At 43.1% G+C, this 23869-nt stretch overlaps 2 protein-coding genes across 4 annotated transcripts in view; both read right to left on the bottom strand.

The window, feature by feature from the left end:
• Positions 1-1052: 1052 nt before the first annotated feature.
• LOC148033279 (nudix hydrolase 2-like) overlaps positions 1053-23869 on the bottom strand; it is a 28685-nt gene continuing 5868 nt past the window's right edge. For 2 of the 3 annotated variants that reach the window (XM_087681170.1, XM_087681171.1), the window contains 8 exons: positions 16919-17208; positions 11785-11850; positions 11492-11629; positions 11286-11363; positions 5342-5392; positions 5209-5243; positions 1641-1749; positions 1053-1556 (listed from right to left, as the gene is read on the bottom strand). In XM_087681170.1, the coding sequence (XP_087537296.1) occupies positions 1383-1556; positions 1641-1749; positions 5209-5243; positions 5342-5392; positions 11286-11363; positions 11492-11629; positions 11785-11850; positions 16919-17208 (941 nt within the window). In that variant the 3' untranslated portion in view covers positions 1053-1382. The other variant, XM_087681173.1, reaches the window with a different exon arrangement.
• LOC148033280 (uncharacterized) lies at positions 5401-11273 on the bottom strand. The gene is made up of 2 exons (XM_087681174.1): positions 10963-11273; positions 5401-6536 (listed from the first exon to the last, which is right to left on the bottom strand). The coding sequence occupies exons 1-2, from the start codon at positions 11131-11133 to the stop codon at positions 6243-6245; spliced, it is 465 nt and encodes a 154-aa protein (XP_087537300.1). The 5' UTR covers positions 11134-11273; the 3' UTR covers positions 5401-6242.

Raw genomic sequence — 23869 nt, forward strand, 5'->3', positions numbered from 1 at the left:
ATGCACACACGTGGACAAAGCTTTCAATCATTAGTTATATCAATTTGGTAGAAGAGAACATTTTTGTTCTCCTATTATGCCATGCACTTGTGTTCACAACTATCTCCTGTTGTACTTTGTTTTTTGTTAAAACATAAGGTTAGACAAAATGTTCCTCAACATCTACACAAATAACAATGCTAAAATGTTCCTCAACATATACACCAAGGTTAGACGAAATGTTCCTCAACATATACACAAATAACAACAAATCTAAAATGTTTTTCAAATAATGAAAAAGTTGCAAAGAACCATGAGCAAATAAACAAACAATCAACACGTAGTACTACAAGCACAGTACACAACAAGCTCAACCTTGACAAATAAACTTCACATCATATTCTTAAACAAATATCCAAATTCAAATAGGTACACCTAGAGGTTATAAGTTCTTCACAGAACAAGCACCAACAAATAAACACTATCATGTTCAATGACAAACAAGACCAATCTCCTAAACATCAAATAACAAGACAAAACAAGCTAATGCTAAAACATATAACCACTCGTTCAAGAACTATAATTGACCACTTTGTTGCATGTACAAAAATATATAAACAACAAAGATTAGTCATCTTAAACAAACATCAACAAGCACATAGGTACATAAACCAAACAAAACCTTAACCTTCAAGAGAAGAATTACATGAGATCGAGAGCATTACCATGAAGACAAGGAAGATGAGACCTAAGACCCCTCTCTTTCTCCCTTGAGTAACATTTACAATTTTCTCTCCGTGATAGACTCGTGCATAAGAGGAAAATCACACAGCAGGATTCACTGTGGGAACTCGAGGTGAAGAAGCAAGCCACCAAAACCCAAAAAATATGGAAAAGGAAAAACACAAAAATATGAAGTAGAGCCCATTCTCACTACCAAAACAATCATAATTGCTTGGCATATTGTCCATAATGAGGATCCCACCAACAAAACCCAATAATAAGTTCCAATAAACAACACATCAACATCTAAGCCTTAAATGGTTCCCCCGCGTCCCCCCAAACAAGAATTGTGACCTTAAAAAGCTTAAAGCCATTTATTTCTATTAATACATCTCAAGATACAATACAAAATGACCATCAATTTCCCCGTTTAGAAGAAGTAGGGCCCCAATCTCCTTTGATAAAGCAGCCCTTCAATCCTTCACATGAAGGGCTCAAAGTAATGTATCAATATACCACCAAGTACTAAATTGTAGCCTTGCAGCTAAGGGTCTTAAATAATGACAAACAGCTTCCGAAGAGAGCTTGCTTCTGTCGGATGTCTCCATATGTACAACCGATTCAATTTGTGTGCGTATATATATATATATGTGTGTGTGTGTGTTTCATAGCTACTAGTGTTATTTGGAAAAGAAGTAATGAGATGGGAAATGCAGGGATCTACTTTCCATCCATTTTGCCTTGAAACCCTCGTAATTCCCATCGAAGCTCGCAATACACAGGTCTAACATTTTCCTTCTTGCCATGCCTTCACTGTAAAATGGTTGGGCCCGGAACTCTTCTAATGGCATCCACTGATCACAGAACCCACACACACTGCAAGGTTAGCACTTGTTATTGGCTTGACGAAGAACACTAAATAAGCTATATGAGTTCACCTTTGCAGCTTCGATCTCTCCATCTTGTGAAACTATCTCTAAGGATAAAGGACGAAGAGCACACAAGAAATATAGATCTGATTTGTTGAAAGACACATAATGCCCATGTCTGCACATCGCTCAGCCAACCAAAAAACTATTTAAGACAAAACAATTGAAAATGTATCTCTCATTGGGTACAGATCTGATTCGTTGAAAGACACATAAAACCCATGTCTGCAAAATTACTCAACCCAACCAAAGATCAACTTAAGCCAAAACAATTGAAAGTGTGTCTTAGCATGGAACTTCCACATTATGATTGATCAGATGGACAGTTATGGATCCACCAATCTCAAAAATAACCTCAATTCTTCACTAATTATGATGAAAACCGTTGTGGTTGGGCGTCTGGCACATTTTTGAGCTCACATGGCAGATTTCTTCACCCATGTTCTCTGGAATGGAGTTTTCTTGGAGCTTTTTATTAGTTGCAAAAGTTATACATATTGGAAAAAGGCCACAACTGAACCCATGTAAAAGCATGGTTTTGCACTGTGATAAGGTACTGTCTTGAGCAAACACTGCACTGTCAACATAGTTTCGACGAAACTTGCTAAGTGAAACACAATTTTTGTCCCGTCCAAAGTCATCACCCTTTTGGCAAAAAACAACTGCATGCAGATGCACACATAAGCATTCACATCATGGCACTGATTGATAAGCTTAGTTAGGAGAGCTAAAGGGGAGGTGTCCCTGCTAATTCAATGTACAACTATATGGAAGCCTGAAATACCAGCATCCCTACCAGAGAGTGACGGACATACAAATCCATAAAGAAAAAGGATATACTGTAACTCGTCTGTGTCCTGAATCCTGCTAGCCATCTAAATACTACTTAAACAACATAACTTGCTGATTTCAAGCAAGCTTCAAGGTATAAAGTTGTTGATTGATTCTCTGTTGATAACAAAAGGTTTCTCTAACTAACTTTTTCAGGTACAAATGAGGCGCTCTATGTAAAGGTATACCCAGAGAGAAACCACTCAGTAGTGGAGCTAAATAATCTTGACTGATTTGCAGTCATTATGGCTGTTGAGAAAACTCACTTCTTCAGGTGAAGTAGAGGCAAAGGTCATCCTGCTCTCTCACCTTCATGTAAGGCCCTGCAGCCACCTTGCCAACTTCACTGCCCAGCACTCAGCTGGTACTTGCACACTTCCCTTCATCCACCTGCTACTCCATTATCACAGGGAACAGAGGGGACACAGGCCCGGAACGCAGGGATCCTGTCCCGAAACGTGGGACCCGCCCCCAATGCATCCTGAAAAAAGCATTCCCTGCCTTTCTAATGTGCACCCACTGTACACTAACTCATAGGGGATTGACTGTAGACTTTCGACTTCTTTTATGGGAAAAAAGCATTAATTGACTGTACCAATGACTGCCATCTTTGGATATGACACCTCACCTCCAACTGCCATGTCTCACACTGTAGATTACAGATTGCCTTCACATTCAAGGGCTTACAAATATGATATACAAACACACAAAATGGAGATGAGCTCTCAACACACCAAGCATCAACAAGCAATTAAGATACTACCCTTATACAGATCATAGGTCTCGATAGTAAGAACAAAGGACACGAGGCACACTAATAAAACAATGGTTTGCTAGGCAACGTGATTTTTGAAACATCATTTTGGGCACTATATCAGCACAAACAGCAAGAGTTAGCTACGAGTAAACTAGCTTCTGTTTGGCACCATATTGCTTAGCATGAAGTAAAAATCTGCTTCATTAGAATCAGCCATAATCATTGGCAGCATTAGCAACTTTTTGTATCAGGTTGCTATCAACTGATTATTGGGCTTTCCAGCATAGAAGATTGTGCTCCCTACCAGTTTCGTAACTACAACACAAAATCATGGCCCTATTTGCAGGCAAAAGGAGCAACCCCTTTTTTGCTTAAATGGCCACACAATAATATGCTTTATTGAAACAAATACTTTTGACACCAGTCATATCAGCAGGATTCTAATACCTTCCTTGTGTGGTTGGGTGTGCAGGGGACTGCTGGCCTGGGGGGGGTGGCAGCATTGTGCACCCATCCTCACCTAGCTGGGTATGTGGTTTCTTGTGATTGTGGCTGGGTTTTCTCCAACATATTATTAATAGAATTCTCTTTTGTAGGGGAAAAAAGGCTGTACAAGAGGGTAATTACGCACAAGTGATCCTTCCCTTATGTGTTTGCTAGCCAGCTTCTTATTAAATGTCTTCCTCCTCTCTTCAGCCTGCATGGAATAGTGTTGAACTGCTGCTTCTCTGTCTAACTCCAACCTCTCTAGATCCAAGATCCTTTCTTCTAACTTCTTATCTTGATTCTTCTCTCGACCGGCTACTAAAACACTAAGCTGGCCAGTTCTACCTCTATAGGAAGCAAAGTCTCTTGGCCATAGATGAGGTGAAATGGAGTATAGTTAAGTGAGGTTCTGAATGAAGTCCTATAGGCCCAAAGAGCTGCACTCAATTTTTTATCCCAGTGCTTGGGGTGCATGTGTACTTGCTTGGTAATTATCTTACAAATCAGTCCATTCACTCTTTCGACCAAACCATTACACTATGGGTAGTACGGAGTAGAATGCCTGCACTTGATTTTTAGCCTTTTCATTGGCTCCCAAACCCACTCTTGAAAAGTCTTGTGCGTAATCAAACTAGTATCTTCAATATAAAATTCTTCCCTTAGTGTCTTATTAAAAGCTACCCAATCAGCATCCTGTAACTATAGTTCAATAATCCATGCTTTCAGTTCATGTACAATAACATGTACAAAATACTGGCTCCATGTAGGTTGAGCCACCCCAAAGAATTCCGTCTTCTGAGCATAGGTATGTACATATGCAGATACATTCCTGCCATTGAATAACTTCACCTAGTTCATTACCATTTTGAGAGGCCTTTAACAGACTTGATGCAGCTCTATTTCTACTGTTGAAAAGCTCCCCATACACTCCCAGCACAGTGTTGAGACTTTTTAACTTCTTGATGTTCATTGACTAGGATATTTAGCCAATCTTTTTGATACAAATATTTCTTTTATTTTAAGCCTTTTGCTGTCAACCTCAATACAAACATTTCTTTTGTTTTAAGCCTTTTGCTGTCAACCTCACTCAATTTCTGCACATAAAAGAGCAGCATTCAAACTTAACTGTTTGAAACCAACAGAATGTGATCTCAAGAGAAGCTTGAAAAAAAGGAACCTTTTATGAACACAAGTTTTCCAAAAGTCTCTCACCATTGGCTCCTAATTTCTTTTTTGGGAAATCATAGAAATCATCAGAGTAACCAAAGCCATTCCTAGAAATGATTGGAATCAACTAGGCCAAGCCCACAAATCTTAGTTTAATTAAAACACTTTATTATTTTGCCTTATCTTGAAATTGTGTAGCTGAAAAGGAAACCTCTGTCAGTCTTCAAAAACATGTTTAAACAGTGAACTTAGGTTTAAGATGTTCATTATGTTGCTTATAAATTACATCAGCATAATTACATATTAAAAACAGAAACTGGTAAGTTAAGAAAAGACCTGAAACCAACAACTTCAATGAACTCTGTATCAACCTGTAAAAGGAAAATATATCATAGACACAACTTAGATAATGCAACACCCAGATACTAACTTCATTCTCAGACACATTATGATTGAAGTGGTGACTCACCCCAGTTTCTTCTTTTACTTCTCTTACAGCTCCAGCACAGAGATCCTCAGCCTGTTACAGGTTGAAAATTAACAAATATCATGTTCATACCTCAAAGAAAGTAAAATCAATCGTTTTTAGAAAAGTTTCATAATGTTTTGCAAAGTTCTGCTCTGCAAAAGCATGGTCTGAGATGAAAGTATCGAAAGCAACCTGCAGAAAAATCACATGATGTGTTTGGTCCTCTTCTTTGTGTGTGTGTTTGGGTCGGGGGTGGGTGGTGGGTGGTGGGTGGTGGGTGGTGGTGTTTAGAGGGTGCGGTTCATGTGGAGGGCATTCATCATCGCTTTTCAACCACTTCGCAGAATTTCATTGATTTCCCATCTGCAATCTGCCTTCTCCTCTCTGTCTTTCTGTCTTATTTCTTTCCCCACTTCACCTCTTTGCTTGCTAACCTTAGTAAAAACCCAGCTAGCAGAAAACTCCTCTGTTTATCATTTTTCCTTCAGTTCTTTAGTTCCCTTTCCTTTCCAAACACCCCTCTAGCAGAAAAAATCATTTGCTTTCACATTCCAAGCATTCGCCTTGCCAAAGACCTATGAAAGGCAAAAGAGGGAATTGACTGCTGCTGCTGCTGCAAACCACTTAGCTTTTTGACTTTCCCATAGACAATCTTGCAGCTTGGCTTTCAACAAGTATGTTGCAAATTGACGCAAGATTCCTTGAATTCATTGCCTTTTCTCTGCAGTAAGATTCAAAGGGAAACACTTTTGCAAGATTTAGAGTCTTAGAAAAGGAACAATAATTGGGCATGTGCCTCTGTTTCAGGAGGCAACAATGACAAAGTAATAGTAATGCCATTGAGCAGTTGTTCGTGTAGTGTCATAGCAAACCCTACAAGTGAATGACACATCTCATCTCATCAACTGTGACAACTGAGCAACCTCCTGCACACCACTGCTACCAAACCTCTGAGCCACCTGACAGCCGCCCCTCTGCCAACCACTGCCCTTGTGCTGCCTTGCTCCTTCACCCACCCCTGCACAGCTGGCGTGCTGCCCTGGTATCCACCTGTAACATGCACCCCCTGCACAGCACTGTCTGCAGCCTGCATGCAACCTCCTCCAGCTGCCACCTGTCCCCTTTCTACCTGCCTGTCCATCCCTCCCTGCTGTCTGCTGCCACCTCCAGCCTCTGCCCACCTGTTCACCTGCACCTGCCACAACCTGCCTGCTTTAGCTCTGAAGCCCACTCCAAAAGCACCCCGCCACATGCACCCCCCCCCTCCCAACAAAAAGAAGACCCAACTTTCAGGCACAAAAACCCAGCTGCTCCCTCCCTTTGCAGCAGCATTCCCTCAGTGGTCAGCAGCCCACACAGGAGGTCCTAGAACAAGCACACGCAATGGAAACATCTAGTCTGCTGCTGGAGCACTCTGCAGGTACCCTCTAGACACATGCTTTGCGTGTTGCCCTCGCCAAGGAATAGCTCCAGTCAGTCTTTGGCACTGAGAAGGAACTGGAGGAGACCATGATCTTCAGACGGGTTGTGGGCCACTCTCCATCAAGGGAAGACCATGATCTCCAGTCCATGATCTTCAGACAGGTTGTGGGCCACTCTCCATCAAGGGAAGAGCTTCAAGATTGGCTTCAATCTACCTTGCACATTGGCACCACATGGATAGCAAAGGCGGTGCTAATGGGGCAAGGCATCTTCATGGTGCGACTCACTTCAGCAGATGCAGCAGAGGAGCTAGTCGACAACTCCCCATTGTATCCTTGAAGGGAGTTATCTATATGATTCCAAGGTACAATGGCTTCACAGTTGAGAGCTTGGTGCTTCATAACAGGTTTCTCCAATACCCAATCACCCTCCATCTTCCTTGGTCTTGCAATCAAGTATGGCCACAACTGCTGGAGGATTTTGGGCACACCTTTTTGTCATGGTCCTTCCCCCTCATTCAATGATGCAGGGATGGGTGTAGGTGTACCGAAGGTAATGGTGGCTGTGTCAAACCCAAAGAAGATCCCTAAGTTCCTGGAGATTGAAGCAGGAAGACATAAGTTCCTGTAATAGATCATAGTGGCAGGGCAGCCTGGACAGTGTCTTTGTTGTCATGAGTTTGGGCAGGCACCAAGCCTCGTAGTGTACAAGCTTCAGGGCTAAGGCCACAGAATAGGCAACCCCAAAGGTAGACGCCGAGGCAAGAGGCAGCCAGGGCCCCACAAGACCATGCAAACCCAACAGCCTCAGTCAAGGGTGGGTAACTGCACTTGCTCCCCGGCCCCTGCCAGCAAAGTTCCCAGTAGCAACGGTCCCCCCTGCCTTCCCCACCACGAGAGTGCAATCATACTCCTCCAGATCCCCCCAAACTCCCTAACTCGTCACACCACCCTCCATCCTCGCCCTCACTCTCTGCTTTGATACAGCACCCTCCACCACCCAACAACCCCCCCTTGCCATAGCACTCCACTGCCCCCTTGACCACTCCACACTCACCTCCACCTCCACCTCCGGCTACTACCCCCACTCCCCCTCCAACACTCCCCACCCTTAGCCTCCACCCACAAGTAGTGACAAGCCTCACACGCCCATATTTCCCCCCGACAACAACCAAGCGGCCCTTCCCATGGTGCTTCCAACACCTCTGCCTCAACAACAAGCCACATCTTTCCACGACACCCTTAACTCCTACCATAGGAGTTCTATAACTACAACCCCTGGACATACATGAAAGTTGTAGGTCAAGGGGAGTTCCCACTTCCTTTGGAGGTGGGAATCTTTGTAATCTGCAAGTCCCAAAGTGGCACAGCACATCTATTGGCCCCTCCCAATGGGCAAAACTACTCTTTCCAAATTTCCCATTTTGGCACATGGACACAGGTCCAAGAGGGGGTCTTTAGAGAATAGGTGTCTGGGCATGTCTCAATGGCTTGGATGTCCACATGTAGGTATTTAGAGAATAGATGTCTGGGCCTGTCTCGTAGTGGCTTGGAGGTCCAAGTGGAGGTCTTTAGAGAACAAGTGTCTACTATCTAGGCATGTCTCACAATGGCTTGGAGAGCCAAGGCTCGAGTTATTTCTCAAGGGATGACCAAGATGCATGATGGACATTAACAAGAGATGGGTGCAGAGCTCCTACACCCCAATATCCTCCTCTGTGCCTCACCACAACGGTGATTATCATTGGGCATGATTGAGTGGCTTCTATCCTACATGCAGAACCATGAGATGATTGTTTTAGGGAGGGTCCTATGGGTTAGGCTAGACAATGGGGATTCGTGCATTGGAATCCTCAATGTCTATGCACCCACCGAGGTTCATGCATGTACAAGCTTTGAGCTCAAGATTGTAGCTAGATTGCAAAAGGTGGACTCCATGGTTGTTGGAGGTGACTTCAATAACCTTACGGCCTTCGGATCAACAAGACCAAGGCATGGATTTCCAAGATATGGCAGATGAGGAGCAAAAGGTGTGGGAGGCTTTCATCTTTACAGCAAGATCTCGTGATGCTTGGGGGGACCTAGCAGTCCGCAGGCATGATGGCTCCTTGGATTTCTCTTGGGGAACATGCAATTGGGTTATATTCTCCTAAGAGTAGCTAGATAGGTTCTATGTGAGGGAGTGGGGTTGCACACAAGGAGGGTAGGCGGGACAGCTAGCAGGGACCACCTTGTCAAATCATGCTCCAATTCTCCTCACACTTGAAGCCCTCACTTCAGCCCTTGATCCCCACTCCTATCGTATCCTAAATTCAACCTACAAATGTGAGGTGAGGAGACATTGTTCAGCTTTGGACTAGGGAATGCGCACAAGATGGAGGGATTGCAAAGGAAGTAGCAGCAGCCTTGGGGGAGTCAAGCAAGATTTGTCAAGAGGCAGCCCTTCAGGCTCAACAACAATGTTGGTAGGAGGAGAGGGCCGTTTGGCAGGAGTCTCCTAGCAATCCTACCCTCCAAGCCTAAGAGTCGTGAGGACAAACAACTCTCACGAGCCTACAGTATGAGAGGTCAGAAAACTCTTTTCACAACTTAGTTATTTCTAAGGCGCGGAAAGGGGACAATGTGTAGAGAACTCTCCCACATGCACCAGCTATGCACCTCAAGGGACCAGATCCACAATCTCCGTGACCAATATGGAAGGATTCGATCATGTCCTAAGGAGATGACAGGACTCTCCACTCAGCTCTACAGACAGCTTTTTCAGCAACTCTAATGATCTAATGTGGGCAACAGGTGTGGGACTGCATCCCATCCCTGACAACTAAGACTAGACAAGGAGCATCCTGGACAATGTATTTGCGTTCTTTGAGGCCACATAGTGGACTCAGCAGAGTGGCCAATGGATGGCTATGCTCCTAAACTTTGAGAAAGCCTATAACAGGGTTGGTTGAAACTTCTTGTAGGCATGGCACAACTAGGCTTCCCTCAATAGTGGATTAGTGATGTGTTTGCACTATACATGTCAGCCATCACCCGAGCAAGGGGCAGAGTTTTGATTGGAGCAATCTGTCCATCAGGGCTGCCCTCTAGCCCATTACATCTTCATATGATTTACGAAGGCAATGTTCTATTTCCTTTGCTCAAGAGTGAGTGGCCTGCAAGGCCTTGGGCTACCAACGAGGGCTGAGACAAAGCTATTGGACTCAAAGTATATAGATGACACAACCTTCTATGTTTAGGACAATGAGGTGATGCTAGAGAGAGTGAGACTAGCACCAGAGGTGTACTAGCCTATGGGTCAACCAAGTGTTTCGGGCAATTACATCACTTTCTGATGGTATTTCTCCTCAGCATGTGTGGTTCAATAACGCCACCTACCGCAAAACTTCCCATGGGTCAAATCGAGTGGATCCAAGGATTCTCATTCTAAGGTGGCTTGGGAGACCATCATCCATCATCACTCCAAGGGGGGCCTAGGATCATTGATCCAGAGTATCAGAGTCAAGCCCTACAAGGCAAGCCAGTGGTTTTAGGGCTTAACCCACATGGACAAACATGGGAAAGTCCTTCAAGAAAGATTTTAGGAATCCAAACCTCGGTTAGGTGGAGATTGGAGACTATTCTTGAGGTGGATCTTCACTATAGCACCAACCAGACTACCTAAGCAGTGTTTGTGTAAGATCCTAGGGTAGCGACCCCCAACATGCTAGGAGGAGATTGACAAACACTTTGCCATTCGGAATCCACACATCTGAGATCGTGATAGGCTACTACAACTAGGAGAGCGCTCTCACATCCAGTGAGCTGGTTGGTAGGTGGGCCCTACCCACTCTGTTAGGATCTGGAGGGATGTCTACAGGTTCCCGGATCAAGAGGTCCTATAGCAGGCTTCAAGATGCCACAAAGGGATAGAGGCCAAGGTAAGGGAGATTGATGCAGTGATCCCTTAGGATCGGTTAGCACCTCCCATGCGCTAATAAGAAAGATGGTACTGAGCACAGAAGAGAGTGAGAATCAGAAGGGGGGAGTAGATAGCATATATGCGCCATACGTTCTCTTGTGACTCTTGTATTTTCATTCATAGTAATTAAGACAATTCCCCATTAAGAAAAAAAAAGGACTATATGAACAGCAAAACAAACTTCAGAAAAGGGCCTAGAATGTTGGCAGGCTGTGCGTTAAAGGGGGTTGCAGAGCAACCTTGGGAGACAAGGGCATGGATTTAAGTCGATTGAGGTTGCTCGATTTGGAATTTCCAGTTTTGATTAACACCTTGGGATGATTGCCGTCGGCTATTGCTGCCTTTCTAGGGGTGCCCAGGGCTGAATACCGGATGTACTTTGTCCTGATACCTACGTTAGGTGAAAACATATGCAAGAATAAAGAGAGATGACAGAAGAAAGCAGGATAGATACAATCAACTGGATTGATTGGTGCAAGCGTACTTAAAACAGAACAAAGTTTGTGTTCAAGTGTGTTCACACACTAGAAATTAAATAAGACATACTGAGCATTTCACATACCTGATCGATCAAACCAGTAGGCATCTTCCAAACACCTGAACCACGCAAAGGGCCATTCTTCTCTTGTACCGCTAGAACCTGCAGAGAAAATATCACAAAACGTCGTCATAAGGAGATGAAAGTTTGAGCTTTGATTCAAAGCATGACGGTAAAGCACCACAACCAAGAATTCACATTATCAGCGTGATCATTATTCTATTTTCTACCTCTCTGAACTCATTCATCACAAAGGCACCAATGCCAACTTGATGAGAAGCATTTGGTGGAAGAGTAGAAGGAAATTCAGGAATCCAATATGTCATCATTACATATGTTGGTTCTGCATGATGGTATACAAATCCTTCCTGCAGTCGACATTACATCTGAGACATCCCATAAAAGAACGGCTTATTTGCATCTCTGTTCCTAAACTCCACATGGGGTTATGCATAAATTTGTAGTTAACTGATCATATCTTTCTCAGATCACAAAGTTATTAAGAGCAACATCAACTCTTTACCTTTATGGCAGCAGGCACAAATTCAGCTTTATGTATAGGTAATTGCAGCCAAACTCCTCTTTTTCCCTGAGTAGTACATAAATTTTACATGCAGTATGTTTACAATCGTAATCAGCAAACAAATCTGTCCTAAAATACCAAGCTATACAAGAACAGAATTTTGAGATCTAAAACTTACTTCAAACTCGAGATGTTATAATTAACTACAGTAAAGCTTTAGCACATCATGCACATGACCAACAAGACCTCTATCACCAAAGAACATTTCTAATATACTCACTGCAAATGGGACTGGAGGAATATTAAGAAACTCCATTAAATATAGTTGTCAAATAAAACACGCAGGAACAAGTGTTATTGGCATCTCATGTTTGTGAGCCCTATGCTGAGTTAGTGAGGGATATTAGGAGCTCTGTCCAAGCTTGATCATTAGGTCCATTTGGTCCAATTTTTTATCACTGTCCATATTGTTAGAGGTTTACTCATCCCCTGGACAGGCATTGGCAGTTTACTGTTGTACAGTTAGTACTCTCGGGCACAGTTAAACATTTCCTATTTTCAGGTTGGACAGTTCTGTGCAGTCTACAGGTCATTTCCAGCGTATCTAGGCAGTCAAGCAGGCCAGACAGGCTGTGCAGGAAACCACATGGCAGCCACATTTGTTGCGCAGCATTTTATGCTTTATTGTATTCAACGATTGCTTTTTGGGCAGCAGTTGGCGAGTTTTTAATTGGCCAACTTGATTATATTTTGTGTGTATTTTTCTTGCCTATTTATAGGCAGCCTGCCCCGATCATCATTCACTTGTTTTTCAAGTGGAGAGCAAGATTGGCTCACGGAGATACATTCGACAGCTTGTGTACACATCTTCCTTCTTCATTTTAGCAATCATCTACTGCAAATTTCTACGTTCTGTTCTCTCTTTTCTCCCTCCTCCTTCTCTCATGTTCATTTCTTTTAGTCCGGTCATACGCTACCGCATTCACTACACTCTGACATGGTATCAAAGCAACATTGAAGGGCAAATTGATCATGGGCAAAAGTGAACGAGAGAGTTCAGCACGACAAAAGTTTGTGTTTTCAGCATCGAAGGCTGAGGCGAGCAGGTGAAGTGCGGGAAAGGAGCTAAGTTTTTTGCAGGTTTTTGCTGTTCATGAAGGAGAAAAGGCTGCGTTTTCAACCTTTTCGAGCAGATTTTGCGGCTGCCCTTGTTTCTATGCAAGTTATTCAGGTGACAATGTCACCTGCTCTTCCTTCTGATCAATAGGTCAATGCGGAGAATTACCGCATCTAGTGGGTAACAATGCTTGCCATCCTAAAGTCCTATGATTTGGTGGAGCTTGTGACACAGGCTATAGACCGACCTACAGCTCATGATGCCTCCAAGCTTTCTGTTGATGGGGAAACTGAGTTGATAAAGGTACATGCACATTGTGATAAACTCGATACCCACATCTACTCCTTCCTCTCTCTCTCTTGCACTCCAACCGCGATAGCTCACATCGAGCATTTGAATGTTACTCGGGAAATATGGCTCGAATTAGACCATTTGTACAATCAAATGAATGTTATAAAACGAGTGTCTTTAGAGGTACAAATGCAAATGTTGAACCCATCCAAGTCTATTGCCATGGGGAAGCATGTCAATAAGCTTCGGCAATTGCAAATGCAGGCCTAGAACATTCCGCCTTGATTGCTTCAAGGTGGATAAATATGCGTGGGAAGGAGTTGGTTCTGATAATCATGGACCACAAGGAACAACTCAAAGGTTAGAACGCTCCTATGTCAGAGGCATTGGCAAGACAATCTTTCCAACAAAAGGGGTAGAACAACAACAACAAGGACGAGGAGACCAAGCAAGATAAAGCCAAGGAGTCTACTTGTTACATTTGTGGCAAGACAAGTCATTGGAAGAAGGATTGCCCGAACAAGCACAAGAAGGACACCAAGAAGGAGAAAATGACAAAGGACTCAAGGGCAATGGCTGCTCCTTCATTGGCCATCTTCCTCCATTAGGAGGTGATTAAGGATGGTCCTCCAACAGCCTTTGATGCAACAATATTGGCCCCTCAACCTTGTGAGTGGATTGTGAATAGTGGAGCTTCTCACCATATGAATCCTTCTATAGACTATTGCTCACATGCATCCGATGCAATAGCAAGTTGCTATAGGTGACAACTCTTCAATCCCTATCAAAGGCAAAGGTGATATGCAACTGATTCTAAATGGACAAGCTAGTGCCCATACATCAAAAGTTCTCTATGTGTTGGGTTTGGGATATCATCTTCTTTCAATGAGAAAGATTTATGCTCTTGATCTCATGGTTGAGTTTAATAAGGACTGTTTCCGAGTTCTGGACGGCAATTCTTGACATGTTCTCTATGCATGTCATGAAAAGAATGGATTCTACAAGATACAAACTTCATCAGCCTTTACTTCTCTTCTTCTCTCTTCTCAAACTCGGACCGAGCTATGGCATGCTCGTTTTGGCTACCTCAACTATAAGTACCTTCGCAAGGCAACTCTCGGACAACTTGTGCTTGGATTGCCAAAGATTGAGGTGAGCCACCCACCATGTATGTCTTGCATTTGTAGCAAGTAGCATAAAAGATGTGATTCCCAACAAGGCTTCACGTAGGGCTAAGCAGCCCTTGGAGCTTGTTTCAACAAACTTATGTGGACCGAAGCAGATAGAATCCCTTAAGGAAAGTTTATACTTTATGCTAATTGTTGATTATTTTAGCAAAATAACTTGGGCATATTTCTTGGAGCTCAAGTCAAAAGCCTTCTCACATTTTTAAGGACTGGTTAATCTTTGAGGAAAACAGGTCTGACAAGAAGCTCAAGACCCTCTGATCCAACAAAGAAGGGGAGTTTGTCTCCAACAAGCTAGTCAAGTTTTGTATAGATTGTGGCATTCACCAGGAGTTTGCCAACACGAGCACGCCTCAGCAGAATGGCATATTGAAGTAGAAGAATCGCCATGCGATCTAGATGGCACAGACTATGATGGAGCATTAGCAAACACCTCAATGTCTATGGGCCAAAGCAATGGCCATCGTCGTCCACATCCTTAATTGATCCTCTACATCAATCCTAGTTGGTGTGACACTTTTTGAGGCTTACTTAGGTCAAAAGCCGAATGCGTCTTATTTTAGGGTGCTTGGATGTGATGCTTATGTTTACATCCCGAAGAAATAGAGAGACATGAGGTCAGCAACAAGATATTACTTCACTTTGGGTACAGTACAATCTCTTGGAGTAACAAGAAGCAGCCCAATGTTGCCCTCCTCCACAAACGCAGAGTATCAAGCGGCATCTTCTACCACGTGAGACGGTGTGGCTATTGTTAGGAGAGCTTGGTGATCCTCAAAACGATCTTACTACACCGCATTGCAAAAATGGGAGTTGCATTGCTTTGGCAAGGAATCCCCTATTCCATGCTAGATCGAAGCCATTGAGATACAATACCATTTCATTCATTAGAAGATCCTCGATGAGACAATTGATATGGTTTACTGCAAGACAAAGAATAACTTGGAAGTGTTTGTGCCAATCCTCCATTCTGGGGTACCAACTCCTTGATGCTCTCCATTATGGCACTAGCCCCCTTGATACCTCAATCTCTGTCTCTGTATATGAGCCAACAGCTCAAGAAAGACAAACCACTCTCCCACTATAGAAGCTACTTGTGAAGAGAGCCTCCCCCAAGATAGGAGGGTCCACCTCTAATGGTGTGGCCTCTCTTTGTCCTAAGTTGCTGATTGAAGAGAAGTGACTGCCTCAACTTCTCTTCAACAATGGTTGGGTCATCTCGTGAAGTCCTGCAGACATTGATCTCCACGCCCATACAATAGATGCAGCAAATTTGACCTCAAAACCAAATTCCCAGGCCCTGTAGCTCAGATGTGCTAAAATATTCAATGTGTCCTAGACTGCCATGGTTCTCCATGAGAAAGAGCAATAGTAGCTTCTTCCACGGCTCCTTGCCTACAAGAAGGCCCCTCACAATAAGCTTCACCATCACCACTTTGCTCTGACTATCTAGGTCAATAATCCCCAAACTGCCCCTAGATCTAGGCTAAACAATAACATCCCAAGCTACCTTAGCCCTCGTAGAGCTACCATCTCCACCTAACCAAATGAAATTCCTGATGAGTTGCTTCACCTCGCCAATGAATGACCTAGAGAAGGCCCAACAGGAAGTCATATACCACATGGTGGCTAACAAAACCCAGTCTGCCTCTACCACCCTGCTTGCTAGTGATAATTTTTCTACACTCTAGTATAATAACTTCTACCTTATGGTAAGTAGTAGGAGTGCCAACTGCTTCTCTGAAGAAATACCAATGCCCACATGGCAGCCCCAGTATCTCACTGAAGTGGCATGGGAGACCAAAGTGAAATTCTCGTGCAGCTTCCACTCTAACTGCTGAATGTCACAAACCCAAAATCCATAGGATTTGTGCCAATTAATAAGAGCTCTTGAAGCTCTGCAAAAAACCTCCATTGCAGCTACCATGTGGTTAAATAGCAACCTAAAATACAAAAGCCAAACAATATCCAATCCTCCTGCTTTGAAGTTCATGCATTTAAAAGCAAAAGAATATTCCTTTCAGTCCCTATGCTTCCTTCCAACAGAAGTTCATGATAAAGAATCCCTAAGGGGGAAAATGCAACCATTTTTAAGGTTTGGCTCACCACAATTATCAAGTTAGCTAAAGCAGTGAACTCCTTGAAATTCAACAAAACTAACTGAGCCTGATTATACTGTTAATTTTGGAACTCTAGAATTTTATGCATGCACTTAAGTTTGTGATGAAAGTTGACTTGCATGTTCTTCTTGTTTCATTAACTAAAAGCACAACCACTTTGATAGGACCTTAAAGAACGTTTCTGTCTTTCAACTACCCCATCATCACAACTTTTCAATTCTTTTCATATATCTCCCAGAAGAAAGATGAAGATGCTGTTGATTGATATACTCAACCAACTGCAGTAGGCTTGCAAGACTTAAGAGCTACATTTAAGGTTCAACTTCAGTCCTTAATTGAGAACAAAATACACCCTTCTGCGAGTTCTGGATTTCTAAAACATTACTGGCAAGGACCTTTGATTGAGTAGTGCTGCATACCTGAGTCTTCCAGTAAGAGAGAGATGTTCTGAGGCAATCTATAAACTCATCCACATCAGCCGGCAAACCATTTGGATTAACAATAACACCATCGTAGCAATCCTCTTTTGCTTCAAGGACAGATGACTCCTTTGGCGGATTGTAAAGGGTGTTGTTACCATTTACCCCTTTCCTAAACAGTTCATCATGTTGCTGTAAATCAAAGATGTTGTGTGCACGAGATGGCTGGTAAATGATCTGGGTTCTTTTGTATGAAGGATGAGCTGGATGAGCTTGGCAGAGAATAGATCCTGCAAAAAATAATAAATTTAAATGAGGGAAAACAAAGTATCAATCTGAGATGTTTAATTACAGATTACAAACATTTAAGATCATGCAAGGAAAAAAAATAGAGGGACTCGTTGACAGATACTAATGGTACAGAGCATGAGAACAAATGTGTCTATTTTTCATGATGAGACAAAAGAAGTACTAAAAGGTACAAGGACTGAACAGCAGCGCTGGATCAAAAAGAAATTACAAGGCTCAATAGCAGCCCTGAATCAAGAGAGGCATACACAAGGCCTCGCAATGCAGTCTAGCAGAGTGGGGGCACAAGGGGTGTATAGATCCAAGGGGGCACCAATTTATGACCAGTGTGTGTATATTGAAGGGCAGCTTCCACCACAAAACAAGCTGTGCCTCTTCCCAAGTGGAGAGTAAGAGACACCTAAGCTCTTGCAGGTCCTGATAGACCTCATGCAGCTAAACCCAATGACCTCAAAGAGTATATAAATGGAATTCCCAAGCTCACCCACTCCGAACCTCAGGCATTATTAGCCTGCCTATGTTAGTCATGTCAATCTGTCATCTCCTCCTGGTTGTGAGCTCTTATCAAAGTCTGACGGAGACACAGGAGCTCTGGCAGTTCTAAGCGCACTTTCCTCTATTGTCGACTTACTGTGTGCATTCCTAGGCCAGTTTCTACTTCCCACAATCTCCTCTACCTACCAAACATTGTCATTATCATCTAGGATTTTTTCCGTGGACTTCCCTATTTTCTCTGGCATTTTCTTCAGTATGATCAGCATTTAATGCTGGTTGGCCAGCTTTTTTGACACCCACAAGCGCAGGTCAGCCAGATTTGGGCATTTATGGCTATTTATAGCCAGTCCCCCCCACTTGGCAAATACACATTCTTCAGTCTTCAATCTTTTGTTTGCAGGTGCACACTTCGACACTCTGTGCATGGTGGTCATCAGCCTGATCTAGTGCCCTCACTGATGTTGTGGGCTGTGTGCAGGGACTGATGAGTCTGTATCAGCATTCTTCTTCAATCAATGCAATATTCTTTCCTCTCTCTCTCTCCCCCCTCCCCCCATGGCACGAGGATGGCACACTACCAGACCCACTTCCTTCAGATGTCTGAGGATGGTTTCATCACCCAACCCAATTACATGGACACACAGCTGCCTCATGGACTACGCACAGTTATTGGCCAGATCCGCACCTCATCCCACCACCTGAGGATTGAGATAGGCAAATGGGAGGGTATACAGATAGAGGAACGCATATGCCCACTATGCAATAGAGAGCCAGAGACAGAGGAACACTACATCTGCCGATGCACTGTATATTATGATATACGAGGTAGATACCACTGTCTGTTTCGAGAGGGTTCTGAACCCCTGAGATGGATCATGCAGTTTGAGGATCAGAGATGCTTGGGATTCTTCCTCTTGGAGATCCAGAGGCGCAGAGCAACAATTCTACGGAGTAGGAGGCCCCCACAGCTCGGCTCACATAGACAGAGAGCAGTCACTGACTTTTTCACTGATACACGACAAAGTATGGCAAATACCACTACTACTACCACACAGCCTACAGGAGTACATCATCATTGGACCTCATCTTCTGTAGGTGTCCCTTTGGATAGAGCAATGGCACTTAGCCGGTCTAGGCACCCATGTCCACCCAGACGAAGGCCTAGACGTCCACACCACAGACAAATTAAAGCCATCATTGAGCGCCACAGGAGACAGATGCCGAGACGCCTCAGCCATGCAGAGATACACCTCCTTAGAGGATAAACATCTCATTGATGGAGAGTTTTCCTTTTTCTACTTTCACATTTAGATCATTGACATGTTTCCCTTTTATAGGATACTATTTCATTTTTTCAGTCTTATGGGCATGTTTTTCATCTTTTCTCGTTCCAGATGAGAAACACACCATCATTGTATGTATTGCTTTGGTCTCATAGGCCACACTGGCCTTTTAGAGGCGTTAATATACTCTCTCTCTCTCTCTCTCTCTCTCTCTCTCTCTCTCTCTCTCTCTCTCTCTCTCTCATGCATGTGTGCTCTCTGTGTTTGTGTTTCTCTTCCATTGCGCACTCTCACAGCCACCCATGCACAATCTTTGCTAAATATGGCATTGGCACTGGGCCTAGTAGCTACCTTTGGAAACGGCTGATAATGTTGTTTGCCACTCAAACAGCTAGGGCATAAGGTAGTAATAGAAGGAAAGTCCAAAAATCCCACAATAAATTTCTTCCACAATGCCTATCAAGTAGAACCAAAGTTCAAGTGCCCATAGTGGGCATGCCAAAATAGCCCCAAGAACTGATGGAGACTGAGTCTCAGATCCTAGGGAGCATCTAAAGACCCAACATCCTTGTGTGATAAAGTGTAGAGGTCTAACACAGGCTTTGTACATTGTCCTCTGTGGGACAACAGACCACTACTAGCTTGAAATCCACGATTCATTCCCGAACATAATGGTACTAAACCTCTCTGTGTTTTGTATGGGCATGAAACACACAATTCTTCACCAAAGCTACAGCACTCTAGTTATCCACACGTATCACTATAGGCCTTATCTCTGTAGAAAGCCAATCTCTACCAACATTTGGCAAAGCCATACTACCTTCCAAGTGGTAAGGTAGAGAGTGTGATACTCGACCTATGTAGAAGATAAGGCCACAATAGGCTACTTCTTGCTACTCCATGAGATAGCTCCCAATTGAAGGGAGAAAGCAAAACTTTTAGTGGAGCATGGAGTGTCAACACCTCCAACTGAATTTGATTCACTCCAACCTGCTACAATGGCTCCCTCTCCATACATGATCCCATAAGATTCAGTCCCCTGTAAGTGGCACGGAATGCACAAAGCAACCCTTCAATGAACCTACAAAGGTGTCTTCATGATAGAAGACAAGCATGCCACCACTTAGGAGATATCTAGCCTCATATAAATGAGCCAGATCAAAGAGCCAGTAAGGCACCTTTATCAAGTAGCATATAGAAGGAGATCACCTACACTAGTCAACTTGAACTCTAGGCCATGGGGCATGAAATGGGCTTACATGTGTCCATACCAAACTCAGAGACAAGCTCAAATAACCTTTGTTGCGAAATGAAAATGCTCTAAGGCAATTGATAAATCTCCAATCCATAGAAGAAATGGAGGACACCGAGGGTCTATCATATCAAACTCTAGGCTCAAAATCTCTCGTGTATGATCCACCTCTTGAGTGTGGCTATCTATAATGATCAAGGGGTCATGAACTAATCGTCTATGTTGGGTGTAAAGTCCCTTCGTCTCCGTGTATACAGTCTTACGGGTGTGAACACACCCTTATTGTACCTTGTACCCTAACATATAAATGCATTCTTTTATTCTTTGTGTATCATCACAAACAGTACACCTATCTCTGTGTTCACTCCCTCTAACTCTCAGCTCTGCTCTGCTCTTCAGCTAACGTCTTCATCTCGCACTCCATTGCGCACTAGCCCCGTCAAACTAATATCAGAGCTCAGAGTGCACACTTTCGAGGTCAAAGGCAGATGTGGGATAAGCAATCAATGGGACTACTGACTAACAGGCGCGAGGCGTAACTCGAGTGTGCAACTGACAACTAGCGCAGGCGAAGGACTAGACGTGATTGGACGAGACTGTTGGTCGCAACAACTATGCAACAGTTGACCAGCGACTGGATGGCAGCAGGCGACACACGACTATCGGACGGGCACAACCTGTGACAATTGTACGACAGTCGACAGGCAACTGGACAGCAGCAGGCGACATGTGACTGCCGACGGGCACAACCTACAGCCTGTGTGACTGACAGGCCAACCCACAGGCGCAACCTGCATAACTGACAGACCGAAGGACAGGACATGACTGGCAAGTCAACGGATCTTGTCACATCATTTTTCAAAGGACCACAAATTCGTTTTTTTCTCTTCAAAATTCTCTTTGAATTTCCCCTTGGCTTAATGGGGTTCGCGTGCAAAAGCAAAAATTCAAATTTGTGCATATTTATGCCCAAAAATCTAGGGTTTTTTCAAATTGAGTGTTGCTCGTGCAAAATTGAGGCATTTGCGTCAGAAATTGCAGACATTGTGCGCGTTTGAATTGGGGATTTCGCCAAATTTACTAAAATTTTGCTCATTTGAGTGAAATTTCTCAACATTGGATCCATAAAATTTGGGGCTTTTGCTGTGTTGGTGAAATTTTGTTCAGCTGAGTCAGATTGGCTGACATTGGTGCACAATTGGGCTAGAGAAATTTGGGGCTTTTGCAAAAGTTTGTGAAATTTTACTAATTTTTCCCGTTTTATGCTTTTGGGAACATGTATTAATGCAATCAGGGCAGATCGGTCAGTGAAATTTTGGGGCAAAGTTAATGCGTGAAATGCACTTTGGGAATGTTGCTGAAGCAATCTAGTGATTATAAGCAGAGTAATTTGAGCATTTTTTATCTCCTACTTGTGCGAGTTTGGAGAAATTGCAAAGATTTCTTGGTGTTTTGGGTATCAGAAGATGATACGAGCATATATGTATGCAATACACATGTTGGACAGCTCCCATTGAGGTGATGTATAGCTGATTATTCATGTTGCAGCAGTCTTAGTGATCATTTGCAGATCTGGGATTGGTGCAGATGTATTTTTGGCGATATTGCTGAAGTGGGAGTAACCTGGCATCGATGCATACATTTAATGTATGCTGAAATTGCAGTCATACTACTGAAAGTCATTCGTTCTACTACTGACATGTACTTGGACTGAATCTTGCCATTATTTGCTGAAAAATCTGGGCTGAAATCAGTTGATATTCAGCTCATTTTTGCTATCATAAATTGCAGCATTGAGTTTCTAGTTTATTGCTGAAAAATGGCTGCAAATGCTTCTAGCAACAATGACACTAAATCCCTCTTTGAAATCAAGAGGTTTGATGGCATTGGCTTTGACTTGTGGAAGGATAGGATGCAAGGCATTTTGTTTCTCAAAGACTATGAAGATGCTCTCTTGGAGATTAAGCCTGTAGCTATGGCAGATGTGGATTGGGCTAGACTTAATAAGAAGGTCATTGCATACATTAAGATTGTAGTATCTGATGATGTACTTACAGACATCAAGCATCTTGATACAAGTTATGCTATATGGAAAAATCTTAAGAACACTTATGAAAATACAACTCCTATGAATCAAGTGCATCTTATGCGTAAACTTGTGAGCATGGAGTTGGATGAGTCTAAGCCAGCATCTGAGCATTTAAGTGCCTTCACAGGGGTTTTAAGTCAATTGTAGGACTCTCGTTTGGTGGCTTTCGATGATAAATTGAAAGCTATTTTCTTATTGATGGCTTTGCTTGACAGTTGGGAATCTTTGGTTGTGTCACTTAGCAATAATCCTGCTTTGACTTTTGATGGTGTAAGAGATTCAATCCCTAATGAAGAAATCAGAAGAAAGTCTAATGGTGAAAGCAATGGCTTAGCTTACCATGTGAGAGGCAGGTCTAAAAAGAGGGGTAATGCAGCCAGTAAAGGGAAAAGCAAAAGCAAAAGCAAGGGCAAACAACAGGATGTCACATGTTGTCAGTGTGAGCGTAAAGGGCATAAAAAGCCTAATTGGCGGTACTTCAAAAAAGAGCAAGAAAGAAAGAAACAGTAGAGTAAGAAAAAGAAGGATGATAAGAAAGATGATGACAACTCTTTCTCAAAAGAAGTTACGAAGGCAAATATTGCATCTAGTGTGGTGATTGAAGAGCTTTCTAACACTGAAGAGATACTTGTTGTAGCCTCATGTAATGATGCAGACATTATGGCAACAGCAGGTGATATGCAAATCACCAAAAAGGAGGTAATTGATGCCTTACTTTTAGCTCATAATGAGCTGTCACAATCATGGATAGTGGACAGCGGTGTCTCTTTTCATGTTTACCCCACTTTGGAGTCATTTTTTGAATACACTGCAGGTTGCCTAGGCAAGGTTTACTTGGGTAATAACTATGCATGTGAGATAGAGGGCGTTGGAACCATTCACTTGGCTCTTGAAAATGGCCAAGAGCTGATTTTGCGGGATGTCAGATTTGTACCTAGCATAAAGAAAAGTCTACTATCAGTTGGGCAGCTTGATGCTAAAGGGTAGTTTACTACCTTTGGTGGTGGATCTTGGAAGGTCCATAAGGGCTCTATGCTGATTGTTAAAGGCAGCAAAAGGGGGACTTTATATTACTTGCATTGTAAAGCATTACCTGGCAAGTTCTTGGCTGTGGCTGAAGTCCATTCACAGATGGAGCTTTGGCACAAAAAACTTGGTTATATGAGCCAGAAAGGCCTTTAGGTTCTCTCCTCTTTAGGAAGATTTGATGTAAAAGGCTCAAGTCTCGAATTTAGTAATGATTGCTTATATAGAAAATATGTGAAGTCTCCTTATTACTCTTGTGTCATTAAGAAGTCTAATGCTCTTGACTTAGTACACTCTGATGTGTGCACTACGCCTGTTAATTCGTATGGGGGTACACGCCACTTTGTTACTTTCATTGATGATTTCAATAGAAAGTCATAGGTGTATACTTAAAAGCAAAAAGGAAGTGTTGGATGCTTTTAAAAAGTTTCATGCTTTTGTTACCACACAAAAAGGGCTTAAGTTGAAAGCCATAAGAACAAATAGTGGGGGTGAGT

The sequence above is a fragment of the Lygodium microphyllum genome, chromosome 7 (genome assembly GCF_053477565.2).
Source record: "Lygodium microphyllum isolate KBCC chromosome 7, Lygodium_microphyllum_v1.1.10, whole genome shotgun sequence".
Taxonomy (NCBI): Eukaryota; Viridiplantae; Streptophyta; class Polypodiopsida; order Schizaeales; family Lygodiaceae; genus Lygodium; species Lygodium microphyllum.

Excerpts from the sequence above, each read along its gene's own strand:
- LOC148033280 (XM_087681174.1), bottom strand. The coding sequence starts at position 11,133 with ATGTTTTCACCTAACGTAGGTATCAGGACAAAGTACATCCGGTATTCA. Across the intron at positions 6,537-10,962 it reads CCATGCCCTTGTCTCCCAAG|GTGCAGGTGAACAGGTGGGC; the intron begins GTTGCTCTGCAA and ends AGGTTGTGGCAG.